Below are 20,790 nucleotides of genomic sequence, written 5' to 3' on the forward strand. Positions count from 1 at the left end.
GTTTCTGGGTGGAAGTGACCAATGGGTGGGTTTCTGGGTGGGGAGTGACCAATGGGTGGGTTTCTGGGTGGGAAGTGACCAATGGGTGGGTTTCTGGGTGGGGAGTGACCAATGGGTGGGTTTCTGGGTGGGGAGTGACCAATGGGTGGGTTTCTGGGTGGGGAGTGAACAATGGGTGGGTTTCTGGGTGGGGAGTGACCAATGGGTGGGTTTCTGGGTGGGGAGTGACCAATGGGTGGGTTTCTGGATGGGGTACAACCAATTGGTGGGTTTCTGGATGGGTACAACCAATGGGTGGGTTTCTGGGTGGGTAACAACCAATGGGTGGGTTTCTGTGTGGGGAGTGACCAATGGGTGGGTTTCTGGGTGGGGAGTGACCAATGAGTGGGTTTCTGGGTGGGGAGTGACCAATGGGTGGGTTTCTGGGTGGGGAACGACCAATGGGTGGGTTTCTGGGTGGGGAGTGACCAATGGGTGGGTTTCTGGGTGGGGAGTGACCAATGGGTGGGTTTCTGGGTGGGAAGTGACCAATGGGTGGGTTTCTGGGTGATATCCCAAAGTGCTGTTCAGAAACCCAGCCTAAATCCCCCAAACAGCAAGCAATTAACAGACAATTACCTTCAAGTAGATCGTTTTGATTTTACTTATCTCATCATCTCTTGCTCAATTGGGTAGCTAATTCCAGAGATTTGATTGATGGAACAATCGAGCCAATGGTTAAGCGGCTGTGGTTGTAGCAGAGAGAACTGATTGGTTAGGAGTAAAAGGTCCTGTCCCCAGAGCTGCTCAATTTGAATTTTTACTTGCAAATCTCTCTCCACAAACTTACAAAACTTTCTACAAGTTTACCAATCTCTTGGTAACGTGACAATAGTGACAGAACTTAAGAGCGCGTGCAGAATCCAAATCTACAAGTGTATTTTTCACAGCAGAATATTATATTATATTATTATTATTATATATATATATATATATATTCATACTCGTAAATGGCTTGTAACAATTCTGAAAATAAATGTTCCAAAACTTGTTGAATGTATTCAGATGTCAAGTTACAAGTTTGCGACTGTTGTTAAATCTTTCATACGTCACATGATACCAGTTTGCGAAATTAAGTGACACCTTAGCGAATTGTACTTGCGACCAGGAATCTCAATTGTGCGTACACAAAAATTCAAAAAACAAACACAAAGTTCTGTCGTCGTTATAATGCCACAGCTCTCCAGTGTATACTGTCCGATTACAACATCATTGGATGCCTGGCGAGCACATGATCCGACAACAAAAGAGTTCTACTCAAACAGGCATAAATCATTCTCGTTAATAATTCATACTATTATCTACACCTCCATTTTCTTTCATCAAGAAAATATAAATGAGACAAATTAGCTTGTCTGACCACCACTCTGACCACTGCCGACTACACATTTACAGAATCTCCTACAAGAACCACAAGATGGTGTTTCAATGTTTCATTCCTACAAAATACTACATTTTGTGATCAATCTGAAATGTAACTAAATTAATTCATAATAATTGAATCTGATCAACACTTTGAACTGGAACAGAATATGGAGAAATATGACCTGGGCATCACGTAATCCAAACCATCAACATATATATTTTCAGTTTGTCCACAGACTGTATTAAACACCAAGGTAGCCTTTTTGAAATTGGTCCCAACTCCCAACTGTTCACTGTGTCCTATAAATCAGGTGGGGTTTATCTTTGCATTTATTTTATATATATATATATAAAAAATGACAAAACTAAATTGGTCGGTCAAGAAAAATGATATATTTCCTCTACAGTGGCTGTCTACGTATCAATTGTTCTATTCAAATAAAGTGTATTATTATGATAATGTTGATTTAGATTATAACAATTATTGTTATTATTGTTATAATTTATAATAATAGTATTGTTATTATTGTTATTATTTATAATAATACTATTGTTATAATTTATAATAATATTATTGTTATTATTGTTATTATTTATAATAATAGTATTGTTATTATTGTTATTATTTATAATAATACTATTGTTATAATTTATAATAATATTATTGTTATTATTGTTATTATTTATAATAATAGTATTGTTATTATTGTTATTATTTATAATAACATTATTGTTATTATTGTTATTATTTATAATAATATTATTGTTATTATTGTTATCATTTATAATAACATTATTGTTATTATTGTTATTATTTATAATAATATTATTGTTATTATTGTTATTATTTATAATAACATTATTGTTATTATTGTTATTATTTATAATAATATTATTGTTATTATTGTTATAATTTATAATAATATTATTGTTATTATTGTTATTATTTATAATAATAGTATTGTTATTATTGTTATCATTTATAATAACATTATTGTTATTATTGTTATTATTTATAATAATATTATTGTTATTATTGTTATTATTTATAATAACATTATTGTTATTATTGTTATTATTTATAATAATATTATTGTTATTATTGTTATTATTTATCATACTATTATTGTTATTATTTATAATAATATTATTGTTATTATTTATAATAATATTATTGTTATTATTTATAATAATATTAATGTTATTATTGTTATCATTTATAATAATATTATTGTTATTATTGTTATTATTTATAATAATATTATTGTTATTATTTATAATAATATTATTGTTATTATTGTTATTATTTATAATAATATTATTGTTATTATTGTTATCATTTATAATAATATTATTGTTATTATTGTTATCATGAAGGTCAAGCTGAAGGAGCTGGAGAAACATAAGATCCAGCTGGAGCAGCTCCAGGAGTGGAAGACCAAGATGCAGGAGCAGCAGAACGACCTGACAAAACAACTCAAAGAGGCCAAGAAGGTACAGAAAGCAACCTACACTTTACCTCACAGTACCTCTCATTTATCAGTTTACCTCACAGTACCTCTCATTAATCAGTTTACCTCACAGTACCTCTCATTTATCAGTTTACCTCACCGTACCTCTCATTAACCAGTTTACCTCACAGTACCTCTCATTAACCAGTTTACCTCACAGTACCTCTCATTAACCAGTTTACCTCACAGTACCTCTCATTACTCAGTTTACCTCACAGTACCTCTCATTAATCATCAGTTTACCTCACAGTACCTCTAATTAATCAGTTTACCTCACAGTACCTCTCATTAATCATCAGTTTACCTCACAGTACCTCTCATTAATCAGTTTACCTCACAGTACCTCTCATTAATCAGTTTACCTCACCGTACCACTCATTAATCAGTTTACCTCACAGTACCTCTAATTAATCAGTTTACCTCACAGTACTTCTAATTAATCAGTTTACCTCACAGTACCTCTCATTAATCAGTTTACCTCACAGTACCTCTCATTAATCAGTTTACCTCACAGTACCTCTAATTAATCAGTTTACCTCACAGTACTTCTAATTAATCAGTTTACCTCACAGTACCTCTCATTAATTAGTTTACCTCAGTGTTACTATAATTTCACCTCACAGTACCTCTAATTAATCATATCAGTAGAGGACTCTAGTTACCCCAGCATCATATCAGTAGTGGACTCTAGTTACCCCAGCATCATATCAGTAGTGGACTCTAGTTACCCCAGCATCATATCAGTAGTGGACTCTAGTTACCCCAGCATCATATCAGTAGTGGACTCTAGTTACCCCAGCATCATATCAGTAGTGGACTCTAGTTACCCCAGCATCATATCAGTAGAGGACTCTAGTTATCCCAGCATCATATCAGCCGTGGACTCTAGTTACCCCAGCATCATATCAGTAGTGGACTCTAGTTACCCCAGCATCATATCAGCCGTGGACTCTAGTTACCCCAGCATCATATCAGTAGAGGACTCTAGTTACCCCAGCATCATATCAGTAGTGGACTCTAGTTACCCCAGCATCATATCAGTAGTGGACTCTAGTTACCCCAGCATCATATCAGTAGTGGACTCTAGTTACCCCAGCATCATATCAGCCGTGGACTCTAGTTACCCCAGCATCATATCAGTAGTGGCCTCTTAATTGACTCTCTATCCTCCATATACTCCCACTAGGAGGCGAAGGAGGCCCAGGAGGCGAAGGAGCACTACATGGAGGAGATGGCGGACACGGCTGACGCTATAGAGATGGCCACGCTGGACAAGGAGATGGCTGAGGAGCGGGCAGAGTCCCTGCAGCAGGAGGTGGAGTCTCTGAAGGAGAAACTGGAAGAGCTCGTCATGGACCTGGAGATCCTCAAACACGAGATAGAGGAGAAAGGTAGGAGGAGACGCAGACTAGCGCGTGACGCACGCTCACACACACACACACACACACATCAAGTACACACACACACACACACACACACACACACACACACACACACACACACACACACACACACACACACACACAGAGACACACACACACACACACCAACTTGTTGTTTCATCAGGTTCAGATGGCGCTGCTTCCAGTTACCATGTGAAACAGCTGGAGGAGCAGAACGGCAGGCTGAAGGAAGCTCTCGTCAGGTATGTGTGTGTGTGTGTGTGTGTGTGTGTGTGTGTGTGTGTGTGTGTGTGTGTGTGTGTGTGTGTGTGTGTGTGTGTGTGTGTGTGACCATGTATGTGTGTATGTATATGTGCTTACTGTATGTACACTGAACATAAATATAAACGTAACTGGTAAAGTGTTGATCCCATGGCTCATGAGCTGAAATATGAGCTGAAATATAAGATCATAGAAATGTTCATTTCGCACAAAATGTTTATTTCTCTCACACATTTGGTTACATCCCTGTTAGTGAGCATTTCTCCTTGGCCGAGATAATCCGTCCACATGACCAGTGTGGCATATCAAGAAGCTGATTAAACAGCATGATCATTACATAGGTGCACCTTGTGCTGGGGACAATGAAAGGTAAAAGGCCACTCTAAAATGTGCAGTTTTGTCACACAACACAATGCCATAGATGTCTCAAGTGTTTGAGGGAGCGTGCAATTGGCATGCTGACTGCAGGAAAGTCCACCACAGCTGTTGCCAGATAATTGAATGTTAATTTCTATACCATAAGCCGCCTCCAACGTCGTTTTAGAGAATTTGGCAGTATGTCCAACCGGCCTCACAACCACAGACCACATGTAACCACGCCAACCCAGGAACTCCACATCCGGCTTCTGCACTTGCGGGGTCATCTGAGACCAGCCACTTGGACAGCTGATGAAACTGAGGAGCATTTACAGTGCCTTGCGAAAGTATTCGGCCCCCTTGAACTTTGCGACCTTTTGCCACATTTCAGGCTTCAAACATAAAGATATAAAACTGTATTTTTTTGTGAAGAATCAACAACAAGTGGGACACAATCATGAAGTGGAACGACATTTATTGGATATTTCAAACTTTTTTAACAAATCAAAAACTGAAAAATTGGGCGTGCAAAATTATTCAGCCCCCTTAAGTTAATACTTTGTAGTAGTTTTGCTGCGATTACAGCTGTAAGTCGCTTGGGGTATGACTCTATCAGTTTTGCACATCGAGAGACTGACATTTTTTCCCATTCCTCCTTGCAAAACAGCTCGAGCTCAGTGAGGTTGGATGGAGAGCATTTGTGAACAGCAGTTTTCAGTTCTTTCCACAGATTCTCGATTGGATTCAGGTCTGGACTTTGACTTGGCCATTCTAACACCTGGATATGTTTATTTTTGAACCATTCCATTGTAGATTTTGCTTTATGTTTTGGATCATTGTCTTGTTGGAAGACAAATCTCCGTCCCAGTCTCAGGTCTTTTGCAGACTCCATCAGGTTTTCTTCCAGAATGGTCCTGTATTTGGCTCCATCCATCTTCCCATCAATTTTAACCATCTTCCCTGTCCCTGCTGAAGAAAAGCAGGCCCAAACCATGATGCTGCCACCACCATGTTTGACAGTGGGGATGGTGTGTTCAGCTGTGTTGCTTTTACGCCAAACATAACGTTTTGCATTGTTGCCAAAAAGTTCAATTTTGGTTTCATTTGACCAGAGCACCTTCTTCCACATGTTTGGTGTGTCTTCCAGGTGGATTGTGGCAAACTTTAAACGACACTTTTTATGGATATCTTTAAGAAATGGCTTTCTTCTTGCCACTCTTCCATAAAGGCCAGATTTGTGCAATATACGACTGATTGTTGTCCTATGGACAGAGTCTCCCACCTCAGCTGTAGATCTCTGCAGTTCATCCAGAGTGATCATGGGCCTCTTGGCTGCATCTCTGATCAGTCTTCTCCTTGTATGAGCTGAAAGTTTAGAGGGACGGCCAGGTCTTGGTAGATTTGCAGTGGTCTGATACGCCTTCCATTTCAATATTATCGCTTGCACAGTGCTCCTTGGGATGTTTAAAGCTTGGGAAATCTTTTTGTATCCAAATCCGGCTTTAAACTTCTTCACAACAGTATCTCGGACCTGCCTGGTGTGTTCCTTGTTCTTCATGATGCTCTCTGCGCTTTTAACGGACCTCTGAGACTATCACAGTGCAGGTGCATTTATACGGAGACTTGATTACACACAGGTGGATTGTATTTATCATCATTAGTCATTTAGGTCGACATTGGATCATTCAGAGATCCTCACTGAACTTCTGGAGAGAGTTTGCTGCACTGAAAGTAAAGGGGCTGAATAATTTTGCACGCCCAATTTTTCAGTTTTTGATTTGTTAAAAAAGTTTGAAATATCCAATAAATGTCGTTCCACTTCATGATTGTGTCCCACTTGTTGTTGATTCTTCACAAAAAAATACAGTTTTATATCTTTATGCTTGAAGACTGAAATGTGGCAAAAGGTCGCAAAGTTCAAGGGGGCCGAATACTTTCGCAAGGGACTGTATGTCTGTAATAAAGCCTTTTTGTGGGGAAAAACTAATTCTGATTGGCTGGGCTCCCCTGTGGGTGGGCCTGCCTCCCAAATGGGTGGGGCCTAATTAATATATTTTATTCGGCTGATTTCCTTATAGTAAAATCTTTGAAATTGTTGCAGGTAGCAGGTAGCCTAGTGTTTAGAGTGTAGGGGCGGCAGGTAGCCTAGTGGTTAGAGTGTAGAGGAGGCAGGTAGCCTAGTGGTTAGAGTGTAGAGGAGGCAGGTAGCCTAGTGGTTAGTGTAGGGGGGCAGCAGGTAGCCTAGTGGTTAGAGTGTAGAGGGGGCAGGTAGCCTAGTGGTTAGAGTGTAGTGGAGGCAGGTAGCCTAGTGGTTAGAGTGTAGAGGTGGCAGGTAGCCTAGTGGTTAGAGTGTGGGGGCGGCAGGTAGCCTAGTGGTTAGAGTGTAGGGGCGGCAGGTAGCCTAGTGGTTAGAGTGTAGGGGCGGTAGGTAGCCTAGTGGTTAGAGCGTTGGGCCAGTAACCAAAAGGGTGCTAGATCGAATCCCTGAGCTGACAAGGCAAAAACCTGAACAAGGCAGTTAACCCACTGTTCCTAGGCTGTCATTGTAAATAAGAATTTGTTCTTAACTGACTTGCTGAGTTAAAATAAAGTTTCAATAAATAAATCAAATAAATGCATTTGTTTATAAATACCTTGTCTCTGTGTCAGGATGCGTGACCTGTCTGTGTCAGAGAAGCAGGAACATGTGAAGCTCCAGAAGCAGACAGAGAGGAAGAGCACAGAGCTGGACACACTGAGGACTCAGAGAGAGAAACTCCAGGAGGAGATGAAACTGGCCGAGAGGACCATCGATGAACTCAAAGAACAGGTCAGCAAACAGCACGTGGTTATACGGTTCATCTACGGTTTCACCCTGGACTTGTTTTCCATCAGGTTAATCTACGGTTTCAAGGGGAAGGTCACCCTGGGCTTGTTTTCCATCAGGTTAATCTACGTTTTCACCCTGGACTTGTTTTCCATCAGGTTAATCTACGGTTTCAAGGGGAATGTCACCCTGGGCTTGTTTTCCATCAGGTTAATCTACGGTTTCAAGGGGAAGGTCACCCTGGGCTTGTTTTCCATCAGGTTAATCTACGGTTTCAAGGGGAAGGTCACCCTGGGCTTGTTTTCCATCAGGTTAATCTACGGTTTCAAGGGGAAGGTCACCCTGGGCTTGTTTTCCATCAGGTTAATCTACGGTTTCAAGGGGAAGGTCACCCTGGGCTTGTTTTCCATCAGGTTAATCTACGTTTTCACCCTGGACTTGTTTTCCATCAGGTTAATCTACGGTTTCAAGGGGAATGTCACCCTGGGCTTGTTTTCCATCAGGTTAATCTACGGTTTCAAGGGGAAGGTCACCCTGGGCTTGTTTTCCATCAGGTTAATCTACGGTTTCAAGGGGAAGGTCACCCTGGGCTTGTTTTCCATCAGGTTAATCTACGGTTTCAAGGGGAAGGTCACCCTGGGCTTGTTTTCCATCAGGTTAATCTACGGTTTCAAGGGGAAGGTCACCCTGGGCTTGTTTTCCATCAGGTTAATCTACGGTTTCAAGGGGAAGGTCACCCAGGGCTTGTTTTCCATCAGGTTAATCTACGGTTTCAAGGGGAAAGTCACCCTGGGCTTGTTTTCCATCAGGTTAATCTACGGTTTCAAGGGGAATGTCACCCTGGGCTTGTTTTCCATCAGGTTAATCTACGGTTTCAAGGGGAAGGTCACCCTGGGCTTGTTTTCCATCAGGTTAATCTACGGTTTCAAGGGGAAGGTCACCCTGGGCTTGTTTTCCATCAGGTTAATCTACGGTTTCAAGGGGAAAGTCACCCTGGGCTTGTTTTCCATCAGGTTAATCTACGGTTTCACCCTGATGTGAACACCTCTCATAAATACAAGTAGTGATGAAGTCAATCTCTCCTCCACTTTGAGCCAGGAGGGATTTACATGCATATTATTAATATTTGCTCTCTGTGTACATCCAAGGCCAGCCGTGCTGCCCTGTTCTGAGCCAATTGCAATTTTCCTAAGTCCTTTTTTGTGGCACCTGACCAAACGACTGAACAGTAGTCCAGGTGCGACAAAACTAGGGACTATAGGACCTGCCTTATTGATAGTGCTGTTAAGAAGGTAGAAACTAGGGCCTGTAGGACCTGCCTTGTTGATAGTGTTGTTAAGAAGGTAGAAACTAGGGCCTGTAGGACCTGTCTTGTTGATAGTGTTGTTAAGAAGGTAGAAACCAGGGCCTGTAGGATCTGCCTTGATGATAGAGTTGTTAAGAAGGTAGAAACTAGGGCCTGTAGGACCTGCCTTGTTGATAGTGTTGTTAAGAAGGTAGAAACTAGGGCCTGTAGGACCTGTCTTGTTGATAGTGTTGTTAAGAAGGTAGAAACCAGGGCCTGTAGGATCTGCCTTGATGATAGAGTTGTTAAGAAGGTAGAAACTAGGGCCTGTAGGACCTGACTTGTTGATAGTGCTGTTAAGAAGGTAGAAACTAGGGCCTGTAGGACCTGCCTTGCTGATAGTGTTGTTAAGAAGGTAGAAACTAGGGCCTGTAGGACCTGTCTTGTTGATAGTGTTGTTAAGAAGGTAGAAACCAGGGCCTGTAGGATCTGCCTTGATGATAGAGTTGTTAAGAAGGTAGAAACTAGGGCCTGTAGGACCTGACTTGTTGATAGTGCTGTTAAGAAGGTAGAAACTAGGGCCTGTAGGACCTGCCTTGCTGATAGTGTTGTTAAGAAGGTAGAAACTAGGGCCTGTAGGACCTGCCTTGCTGATAGTGTTGTTAAGAAGGTAGAAACTAGGGCCTGTAGGACCTGCCTTGTTGATAGTGTTGTGAAGAAGGTAGAAACTAGGGCCTGTAGGACCTGCCTTGCTGATAGTGTTGTTAAGAAGGTAGAAACTAGGGCCTGTAAGACCTGCCTTGCTGATAGTGTTGTTAAGAAGGTAGAAACTAGGGCCTGTAGGACCTGCCTTGTTGATAGTGTTGTGAAGAAGGTAGAAACTAGGGCCTGTAGGACCTGACTTGTTGATAGTGCTGTTAAGATGGTAGACACTAGGGCCTGTAGGACCTGCCTTGCTGATAGTGTTGTTAAGAAGGTAGAAACCAGGGCCTGTAGAACCTGCCTTGTTGATAGTGTTGTTAAGAAGGTAGAAACGAGGGCCTGTATGACCTGCCTTGATGATAGTGTTGTTAAGAAGGTAGAAACTAGGGCCTGTAGGACCTGCCTTGTTGATAGTGTTGTTAAGAAGGTAGAAACTAGGGCCTGTAGGACCTGCCTTGTTGATAGTGTTGTTAAGAAGGTAGAAACTAGGACCTGTAGGACCTGCCTTATTGATAGTGTTGTTAAGAAGGCAGAGCAGCGCTTTATTATGGACAGACTTCTCCCCATCTTATCTACTGTTGTATCAATATGTTTTGACCATTACAGTTTACAATCCAGGGTTACTCCAAACAGTTTAGTCACCTCAACTTGCTCAATTTCCACATTATTTATTACAAGATTCAGTTGAGGTTTAGGGTTTAGGGAATAATTTGTCCCAAATACAATCCACCAGTTTAAAAAATATATATTTAGGACTAACTTATTCCTTGCCACCCACTCTGAATCTAACTGCATCTCTTTGTTAAGTGTTGCAGTCATTTCTGTCGCTGTGGTAGCTGACGTCTATAGTGTTGAGTCATCGGCATACATTGACACACTGGCTTTACTCAAAGCCAGTCTCATGTCGTTAGTAAAGATTGAAAAAAGTATGGGGCCTAGACAGCTGCCCTGGGGAATTCCTGATTCTACTTATATTTGTTGGAGAGGCTTCCATTAAAGAACATCATCTGTGTTCTGTTAGACAGGTAACTCTTTATCCACATTATAGCAGGGGTGTAAAGCCTTAACACCTACACTATCGTTCAAAAGTTTGGGGTCACTTAAAAATGTCCTTGTTTTTGAAAGAAAACCACATTTGTTGTCCATTAAAATAACATCAAATTGATCAGAAATACAGTGTAGACATTGTTAATGTGATAAATTACGATTGTAGCTGGAAACAGCAGATTTTTTATGGAATATCTACATAGGCGTACAGAGGCCCATTATCAGCATCCATCACTCCTGTGTTCTAATGGCATGTTGTGTTAGCTAATCCAAGTTTATCATTTTAAAAGGCTAATTGATCATTAGAAAACCCTTTTGCAATTATGTTAGCACAGCTGAAAACTGAACATATTCTGAATATCAACAGCAACACCTCCACCATTGGCATTTCTGTATTTTCTGTAAATGTTATAACCTTATATTGCTACCACTGTATCATCAAGAGTATTGTTTAAGTGAGTTTTGGAGATGTCATCTGTTGCTAGAAAGTTATTAATTTCATTAAGCTTGTTATTTTTTTTTTAGCACCTTTCTGGGATGCTTGCTTGTTTTCGTTGCTTTACTGGGAAGCTTAGGAGAAGTAGATATTCTGATTTTATTTATGTTAGTGCAGGGTGAGCTTCCTACTAGGGCACACCGCATCAGTGCTAAAAGCATAACCATAAATCTGGTTCATAGGCACATGATTGCTGCATACAATAACTGTAGGATCAGCATTCAGGGTAGTTATTAAGGACCATCTTATTAAGATGGCGCCGGAGTTGAAGGCAGACGTTTTACGTGCCCCCAACCTATTCTGTTTCTTTGTTCGTTTATCTGCGTTGTTTGTAACTTATTTGTATACTCATTTTGTACATAATGTTGCCGCTACCGTCTCTTATGACTGAAAATAACTTCTAGACATCAGGACTGTGATTACTCACCACGGACTGGCAGAATCCTTTTTCTTCTTTCACGACTCTGACGAGCCCGAGGCGGAGGATATACGGCTCCCTCGGGAACAGGCCCCGACCCCCGTGATCTGCATGAAGAGGAGGCGGAGAAAGAGGGCGGGCTGCCTTCTAAGAAGTCGGAGGCGATCTAATAAACCCTACTTCCCTCAATTCTGCTAGCAAACATGCAATCTTTGGACAATACAATCGGCGAGTTACGGGGAAGATTAAACTACCAACGGGACATTAAAAACTGTAACGTCTTATGTCTCATGGAGTCGTAGCTGAACGAAGACAGTATCAACATACAGCTGGCTGGTTATACGATGTACCGGCAGGATAGAACAGCAGCGTCTGGTTAGACAAGGGGCGGCGGACTAAGTATTTTTGTAAATAACAGCTATTGCTCGCCTGAGGTCGAGTATATTATGATAAGCTGTAGACAACACTACCTACCGAGAGAGTGCTCATCTGTATTATTCGTAGTTGTTTACATACCACCTCAGTCTGACGTTGGCACTAAGACAGCATTGAATGAGCTGTATTCCGCCATAAGCAAACAAGAAAATGCTCATCCAGAGGTAGCGCCCCTAGTGGCCGGGGACTTTAATGCAGGGAAACTTAAGTCCATTGAGGAGTACACCACATCTGTCATTGGCTTCATCAATAAGTGCATCGATGATGTCATACCCACAGTGACCTTACGTACATACCCCAACCAGAAGCCATGGATTACAGGCAACATCCACACTGAGCTAAAGGCTAGAACTTCCGCTTTCAAGGAGCGGGACTTTAACCCGGAAGCTTATAAGAAATCCTGCTATGCCCTCCGACGAACCATCAAACAGGCAAAGCATCAATACAGGACTAAGATCGAGTCATACTACACTGGTTCTGATGCTCGTCGGATGTGGCAGGGCTTGCAAACCATTACAGACTACAAAGGGAAGCACAGCCGAGAGCTGCCCAGTGACACGAGCCTACCAGACGAGCTAAACTACTTCTATGCTCGCTTCGAAGCAAACAACACTGAAATGTGCATGAGAGCACCAGCTGTTCCGGACTACTGTGTGATCACACTCTCCGCAGCTGATGTGAGTAAGACCTTTAGACAGGTCAACATTCATAAGACTGCAGGGCCAGACAGATTACCAGGACGTGTACTCTGAGCATGCACTGACCAACTAGCAAGTGTCTTCACTGACATTTTCAACCTCTCTCTGTCCGAGTCTGTAATACCAACATGTTTTAAGCAGACCACCATAGTGCCTGTGCCCAAGAACACTAAGCTAACCTGCCTAAATGACTACAGACCCATAGCACTCACGTCTGTAGCCAGGAAGTGCTTTGAAAGGCTGGTCATTGCTCACATCAACACCATCATCCCAGAAACCCTAGACCCACTACAATTTGCATACTGCCCCAACAGATCCACAGATGATGCAATCTCTATTGCACTCCACACTGCCCTTTCCCACCTGGACAAAAGGAACACCTATGTGAGAATACTATTCATTGACTACAGCTCAGCGTTCAACACCATAGTGCCCTCAAAGGTCATCAATAAGCTAAGGACTCTGGGACTAAACACCTCCCTCTGCATCCTGGACTTCCTGACGGGCTGCCCCCAGGTGATAAGGGTAGGTAACAACACATCCGCCACGCTGATCCTCAACACGGGGGCCCCTCAGGGGTGCGTGCTCAGTCCCGTCCTCTACTCCCTGTTCACCCATGACTGCACGGCCAAGCACGACTCCAACATCATCACTCAATTTGCTGATGACACAACAGTGGTAGGCTTGATCACTGATAAGTCATTGTCTCAACTCAGCCTTAAAATGCTGTGAAAGGATCCAGGAACCTGCGTTACAATGGTAGGGATTAACTGAGCTGGGCATGAGTCATTGATAAGTCATTGTCTCAACTCAGCCTTATAGTGCTGTGAAAGGATCCAGGAACCCAGATGATTTGGGTGGATCCCATCCTCCTTATAAAACATGTTTTGTTTCCAAAAGATATCATAATTGTCAATAAATGTTACGCTCATTGAGCTGCAATAATCACGTAGCCAGTTGAGTAGTCAAAGAGTCCTGCTAAATGTATTTATCCGTTATTTTACCAGGTAAATTGACTGAGAACACGTTCTCATTTGCAACAATGACCTGGGGAATAGTTACAGGGGAGAGGAGGGGGATGAATGAGCCAATTGTAAACTGGGGATTATTAGGTCAAATCAAATCAAATGTATTTATATAGCCCTTCGTACATCAGCTGATATCTCAAAGTGCTGTACAGAAACCCAGCCTAAAACCCCAAACAGCAAGCAATGCAGGTGTAGAAGCACAGTGGCTAGGAAAAACTCCCTAGAAAGGCAAAAACCTAGGAAGAAACCTAGAGAGGAACCAGTCTATGTGGGGTGGCCAGTCCTCTTCTGGCTGTGCCGGGTGGAGATTATAACAGAACATGGCCAAGATGTTGAAACGTTCATAGATGACCAGCATGGTCAAATAATCATTAGGTGACGGTTTGATGGCCAGATTGGGAATTTTGCAAGGACACCAGGGTTAACACCCCTACTCTTACAATAAGTGCCATGGGATCTTTAATGACCTCAGAGAGTCAGGACACCCGTTATAGTCCCAGCCGAAAGACAGCACCCTACATTGCCCTCTGGCATTGGGATATTTTTTAGACCAGAGGAAAGAGTGCCTCCTACTGGCCGTCCAACACCACTTCCAGCAGCATCTGGTCTCCCATCCAGGAACTGACCAGGACCAACCCTGCTTAGCTTCAGAAGCAAGCCAGCAGTGGTATGCAGGGTGGTATGCTGCTGGCGCTCAATGCCATGATTCGGAGATGGCACAGCACTAGATATGATTGGTCTTTTATTAGTGTCCAGCAGAGAGTCGATCAGCTCTTTAAAATCCAGTTTCAACTGTCAGGAGCTGCCCTTCCTAATGTCATTTAAACCCACATGGACTTTGATAGAACCAATGTCCATGTCCTGACGTAGTCCATTCAGGACCAGCTTAGGAATGTCATTTACTCGAGCTCTGGGATAGGACATTGTTTCTACACTAGGAACAGTCACATTTCTTACCATGGATCTGCCCAAATTCACAGCTACAGATTGTTACACCAGATAATGTGATTTAACCAAATATTTTTGGTATCCATGACTGGGAGTTACAGGATAGGTACTGTTTGATGTAGCAAATCAAACCAAATTTGTATTTGTCACGTGTCGAATACAGTGAAATTTTGACTTACAAGCCCTTAACCAACAATACAGTTTTAAGAAAATACCTAAATAAAAGTAAAAAATGAAAGTAAAAAATCATTAAAGAGCAGCAGTAAAATAACAATGTGGAGGCTATATACAGGGTATTACGGTACAGAGTCAATGTGGAGGCTATATACAGGGTATTACGGTACAGAGTCAATGTGGAGGCTATATACAGGGTATTACGGTACAGAGTCAATGTGGAGGCTATATACAGGGTATTACGGTACAGAGTCAATGTGGAGGCTATATACAGGGTATTACGGTACAGAGTCAATGTGGAGGCTATATACAGGGTGTTACGGTACAGAGTCAATGTGGAGGCTATATACAGGGTATTACGGTACAGAGTCAATGTGGAGGCTATATACAGGGGGTACTGGTACAGAGTCAATGTGGAGGCTATATACAGGGTATTACGGTACAGAGTCAATGTGGAGGCTATATACAGGGTATTACGGTACAGAGTCAATGTGGAGGCTATATACAGGGTATTACGGTACAGAGTCAATGTGGAGGCTATATACAGGGTATTACGGTACAGAGTCAATGTGGAGGCTATATACAGGGTATTACGGTACAGAGTCAATGTGGAGGCTATATACAGGGTGTTACGGTACAGAGTCAATGTGGAGGCTATATACAGGGTATTACGGTACAGAGTCAATGTGGAGGCTATATACAGGGTGTTACGGTACAGAGTCAATGTGCTGGGCACCTCGTAGCCGAGGTAATAAAGGTCATATGTACATGTAGGTAGAGTTATTAAAGTGACTATGCATAGATAATAACAGAGAGTAGTAGCAGCATAGAAGGGGGGGGGGGGGGGGGGGCAATGCAAATAGTCTGGGTAGTCATTTGATTAGATGTGCAGGTGTCTTATGGCTTGGGGTAGAAGCTGTTAAAAAGCCTCTTGGACCTAGACTTGCCATGCGGTAGCAGAGAGAACAGTCTATGCTGCCATCTTGTCTATTTCAGGTTTTCTCACTCATTGATGGTGTGATTGTGACAACATACAGGAACCCAAGTCCTTTGGTTCACCCGACCTAGAATACCTCACAATCAAATGCCGACCGCATTACCTCCCAAGATAATTACCCTCGGTTATCGTCACAGCTGTGTATATCCTCCCTCAAGCCGATACCACGACAACTCTCAAGGAACTACACTGGACCTTGTGCAAACTGGAAACATCATATCGTTTACTAAAACTGGGGGCTAATAAAGAAGAGCTGAGGAAAACGCAACCAAAGTTCTATCAACACATAGCCTGTAGTACTCACGCTTCAAAATCTCTCCGGTGTTACTCTCCCTTCCAGGGATGTCTACAAGGCCCTCCCCCGCCCTCCCCTTGGGCAAATCAGATCAAGACTCCATTTTGCTCCTCGCTTCCTATAGGCAGAAACTCAAACAGGAAGTACCCGTGCTAAGGTCTATTCAACACTGGCCTGACTAATTGGAATCCATGCTTCAAGATAGTTTTGATCACATGGACTGGGATTTGTTGCGGGTAGCCTCTGAGAATAACATCAACAAATACATGAATACAGTGACTGAGTTCATCAGGAAGTGTATAGGAGATGTTGTTCCCTCTGTGACTATTAAAACCTACCCTAACCAAGGTGACTGAGTTCATCAGGAAGTGTATAGGAGATGTTGTTCCCTCTGTGACTATTAAAACCTACCCTAACCAAGGTGACTGAGTTCATCAGGAAGTGTATAGGAGATGTTGTTCCCTATGTGACTATTAAAACCTACCCTAACCAAGGTGACTGAGTTCATCAGGAAGTGTATAGGAGATGTTGTTCCCTCTGTGACTATTAAAACCTACCCTAACCAAGGTGACTGAGTTCATCAGGAAGTGTATAGGAGATGTTGTTCCCTATGTGACTATTAAAACCTACCCTAACCAAGGTGACTGAGTTCATCAGGAAGTGTATAGGAGATGTTGTTCCCTATGTGACTATTAAAACCTACCCTAACTAAGAATAGGGAGATAGATGGCAGTATTCTCACAAAACTGAAAGCACAAACCACTGCATTTAACCAAGGTGACTGGGAATATGGTTGAATACAAGCAGTTTAGTCATGCCATCAGTAAGGCAATCAAAATGCCCTCCTCTTCCTCCTCCTCCTCGTCCAGAAAGCCAAGCTGACAACTGCACAGCGGCGCTAATGACATCGACCCCCCCCCTTCGGTGAACACTTGTTGGCCTACGAGTGATGAGACTGGAGCCAGATAGGGTAGCTTACATTTCTCCGTTTTACATAAATGATGACAACATCAAGATTATATTATACAATTGAAGTCTGAAGTTTACATATACTTAGGTTGGAGTCATTAAAACTTGTTTTTCAACCACTCCACACATTTCTTGTTAACAAACTATAGTTTTGGCAAGTCGGTCAGGACATCAACTTTGTGCATGACACAAGTAATTTTTTCAACATTTGTTATTTCACTTGTAATTCACTGTATCACAATTCCAGTGGGTCAGAAGTTTACATACACTAAGTTGACTGTGCCTTTAAACAGCTTGGAAAATTCCAGAAAATTATGTCATGGCTTTAGAAGCTTCTGATAGGCTAATTTACATCATTTGAGTCAATTGGAGGTGTACCTTTGGATGTAATTCAAGGCCTACCTTCGAACTCAGTGCCTTCACAAAATAGATGGCATCATGAGGTAGGAAAATTATGTGGATATATTGAAGCAACATCTCAAGACATGAAAGCTTGGTCGCAAATGTGTCTTCCAAATGGACAATGACCCCAAGCATACTTCCAAAGTTGTGGCAAAATGGCTTAAAAACAACAAAGTTAAGGTATTAGAGTAGCCATCACAAAGCCCTGACCTCAATCCTATCGAAAATGTGTGGGCAGAACTGAAAAAACGTGTGCGAGCAAGGAGGCCTACAAACCTGACTCAGTTACACCAGCTCTGTCAGGAGGAATGGGCCAAAACCCAACTTATTGTGGGAAGCTTGTGGAAGGCTACCCGAAATGTTTGACCCAAGATTAACAATTTCAAGGCAATGCTACCAAATACTAATTGGGTGTGTGTAAACTTCTGACCCACTGGGAATGTGATGAAAGAAATAAAAGCTGAAATAAATCATTCTCTCTACTATTATTCTGACATTTCTTAAAATAAAGTGGTGATCCTAACTGACCTAAGGCAGGGAATTTTTACTAGGATTAAATGTCAGGAATTGTGAAAAACTGAGTTTAAATGTATTTGGCAAAGGTGCATGTAAACTTCCGACTTCAACTGTACACACGGGATCGTGTTAGACAAATGGACCAATCCTAGATCTAAACGGACCGATCCTGGAGACAAATGGACCAATCCTAGATCTAAACGGACCGATCCTGGAGACAAATGGACCAATTCTAGAGACAAACGGATGGACCGATCCTAGAACCAAACGGACCGATCCTGGAGACAAACAGACCGACCCTGGAGACAAACAGACCAACCCTGGAGACGAACAGACGGACCGATCCTAGAACCAAACGGACCGATCTTGGAGACGAACAGATCGACCCTGGAGACAAACGGACCGATTCTAGAACCAAACAAACCGATCCTGGAGACAAACGGACCGATCCTAGAGACAAACGATCCTAGAGCCAAACGATCCTGGAGACAAACGGACCGATCCTAGAGCCAAACGGACGGACCGATCCTAGAACCAAACGGACCGATCCTAGAACCAAACGGACCGATCCTGGAAACGAACAGACCGACCCTGGAGACAAACAGACCAACCCTGGAGACAAACAGACCGACCCTGGAGACGAACAGACCGACCCTGGAGACAAACAGACCGACCCTGGAGACAAACGGACAGACCGATCCTAGAACCAAACGGACCGATCCTGGAGCCAAACGGACGGACCGATCCTAGAACCAAACGGACCGATCCTGGAGACGAACAGACCGACCCTGGAGACAAACAGACCGACCCTGGAGACAAACAGACCGACCCTGGAGACAAACAGACCGACCCTGGAGACAAACAGACCGACCCTGGAGACAAACAGACCGACCCTGGAGACGAACAGACCGACCCTGGAGACAAACAGACCGACCCTGGAGACAAACGGACAGACCGATCCTAGAACCAAACGGACCGATCCTGGAAACGAACAGACCGACCCTGGAGACAAACAGACCGACCCTGGAGACAAACAGACCGACCCTGGAGACGAACAGACCGACCCTGGAGACAAACAGACCGACCCTGAAGACAAACGGACAGACCGATCCTAGAACCAAACGGACCGATCCTGGAGCCAAACGGACGGACCGATCCTAGAACCAAACGGACCGATCCTGGAGACGAACAGACCGACCCTGGAGACAAACAGACCGACCCTGGAGACAAACAGACCGACCCTGGAGACAAACAGACCGACCCTGGAGACGAACAGACCGACCCTGGAGACAAACAGACCGACCCTGGAGACAAACGGACAGACCGATCCTAGAACCAAACGGACCGATCCTGGAGACGAACAGACCGACCCTGGAGACAAACAGACCGATCCTAGAACCAAACAGACCGATCCTGGAGACAAACAAACCGACCCTGGAGACAAAAGGATTGATCCTAGAGACAAACGGACCGATCCTAGAGACAAAGTATCCTAGAGCCAAACGGACGGACCGATCCTAGAGATAAAACGGACCGATCCTGGAGACAAACGGACCGATCCTAGAGACAAACGGACCGATCCTAGAGACAAACGGACCAATCCTAGAGACAAAGTATCCTAGAGCCAAACGGACGGACCGATCCTAGAGACAAACGGACCGATCCTGGAGACAAACGGACCGATCCTGGAGACAAACGGACCGATCCTAGAGACAAAGTATCCTAGAGCCAAACGGACGGACTGATCCTAGAGACAAACGGACCGATCCTGGAGACAAACGGACCGATCCTAGAGACAAACGGACCGATCCTAGAGACAAACGGACCGATCCTGGAGACAAACGGACCGATCCTAGAGACAAACGGACCGATCCTAGAGACAAACGGACCGATCCTAGCGACAAACGGACCGATCCTAGAGACAAACGGACCGATCCTGGAGACAAACGGACCGATCCTAGAGACAAACGGACCGATCCTGGAGACAAACGGACCGATCCTAGAGACAAACGGACCGATCCTAGAGACAAACGGACCGATCCTAGAGACAAACGGACCGATCCTAGAGACAAACGGACCAATCCTAGAGACAAACAGACCGATCCTAGAGACAAACGATCCTAGAGACAAACGATCCTAGAGCCATGTTGGCTCTTTGGCGCCAGAATGTGTCGTTCACACCAGTTGGACTGTGGGAATGGACGGATTTTATACACTAAACTTTCTATCCAAGCTGTGAAAGAAGGACGGCTCATGCAGGCTCTGGCTATACATGACAGTTGCGTAATTAATAATTGTTAATCAATTGGTTGCTGATTAGTGTACTGTTGCATTGAAAATGTATTTTACAATCTGCAATGTTTGAATTTCCACCTTCAATTACTGAACAAGTCAGTACATTATTGCCGGGCCAACCAAAAATGGTTTTATTTGTCCAAATACTTATAACTTCTTCAAATTGGGGGAACTTGGTACACAAAGTAGTTATTTTTCTTCTAAAAACGGTAAAACAAAAATACTCTCAAATAAAAGGTGACATTTTGTACTGTTGTCTAATATGACATTTTATTTATCTCAAGTCCAAAATGCTGGAGTATAGAGACACATTTTATTTATCTCAAGTCCAAAATGCTGGAGT

The 20,790-nt window shown here is 43.0% G+C and overlaps 1 protein-coding gene across 5 annotated transcripts in view; it reads left to right on the forward strand.

Annotated features, from left to right (window-relative positions):
- The window catches only part of dctn1b (dynactin 1b), a 121,742-nt gene that overhangs the window by 56,064 nt on the left and 44,888 nt on the right, over window positions 1-20,790 (forward strand). For all 5 annotated transcript variants that reach the window (XM_036963094.1, XM_036963095.1, XM_036963096.1 and 2 more), the window contains 4 exons: window positions 2,782-2,898; window positions 4,102-4,306; window positions 4,482-4,560; window positions 7,586-7,745. In XM_036963094.1, coding sequence (XP_036818989.1) covers window positions 2,782-2,898; window positions 4,102-4,306; window positions 4,482-4,560; window positions 7,586-7,745 — 561 coding nt within the window. The remainder of the gene's footprint in view (window positions 1-2,781; window positions 2,899-4,101; window positions 4,307-4,481; window positions 4,561-7,585; window positions 7,746-20,790) is intronic.

This window comes from Oncorhynchus mykiss, chromosome 25, assembly GCF_013265735.2.
Source record: "Oncorhynchus mykiss isolate Arlee chromosome 25, USDA_OmykA_1.1, whole genome shotgun sequence".
Taxonomy (NCBI): domain Eukaryota; kingdom Metazoa; phylum Chordata; class Actinopteri; order Salmoniformes; family Salmonidae; genus Oncorhynchus; species Oncorhynchus mykiss.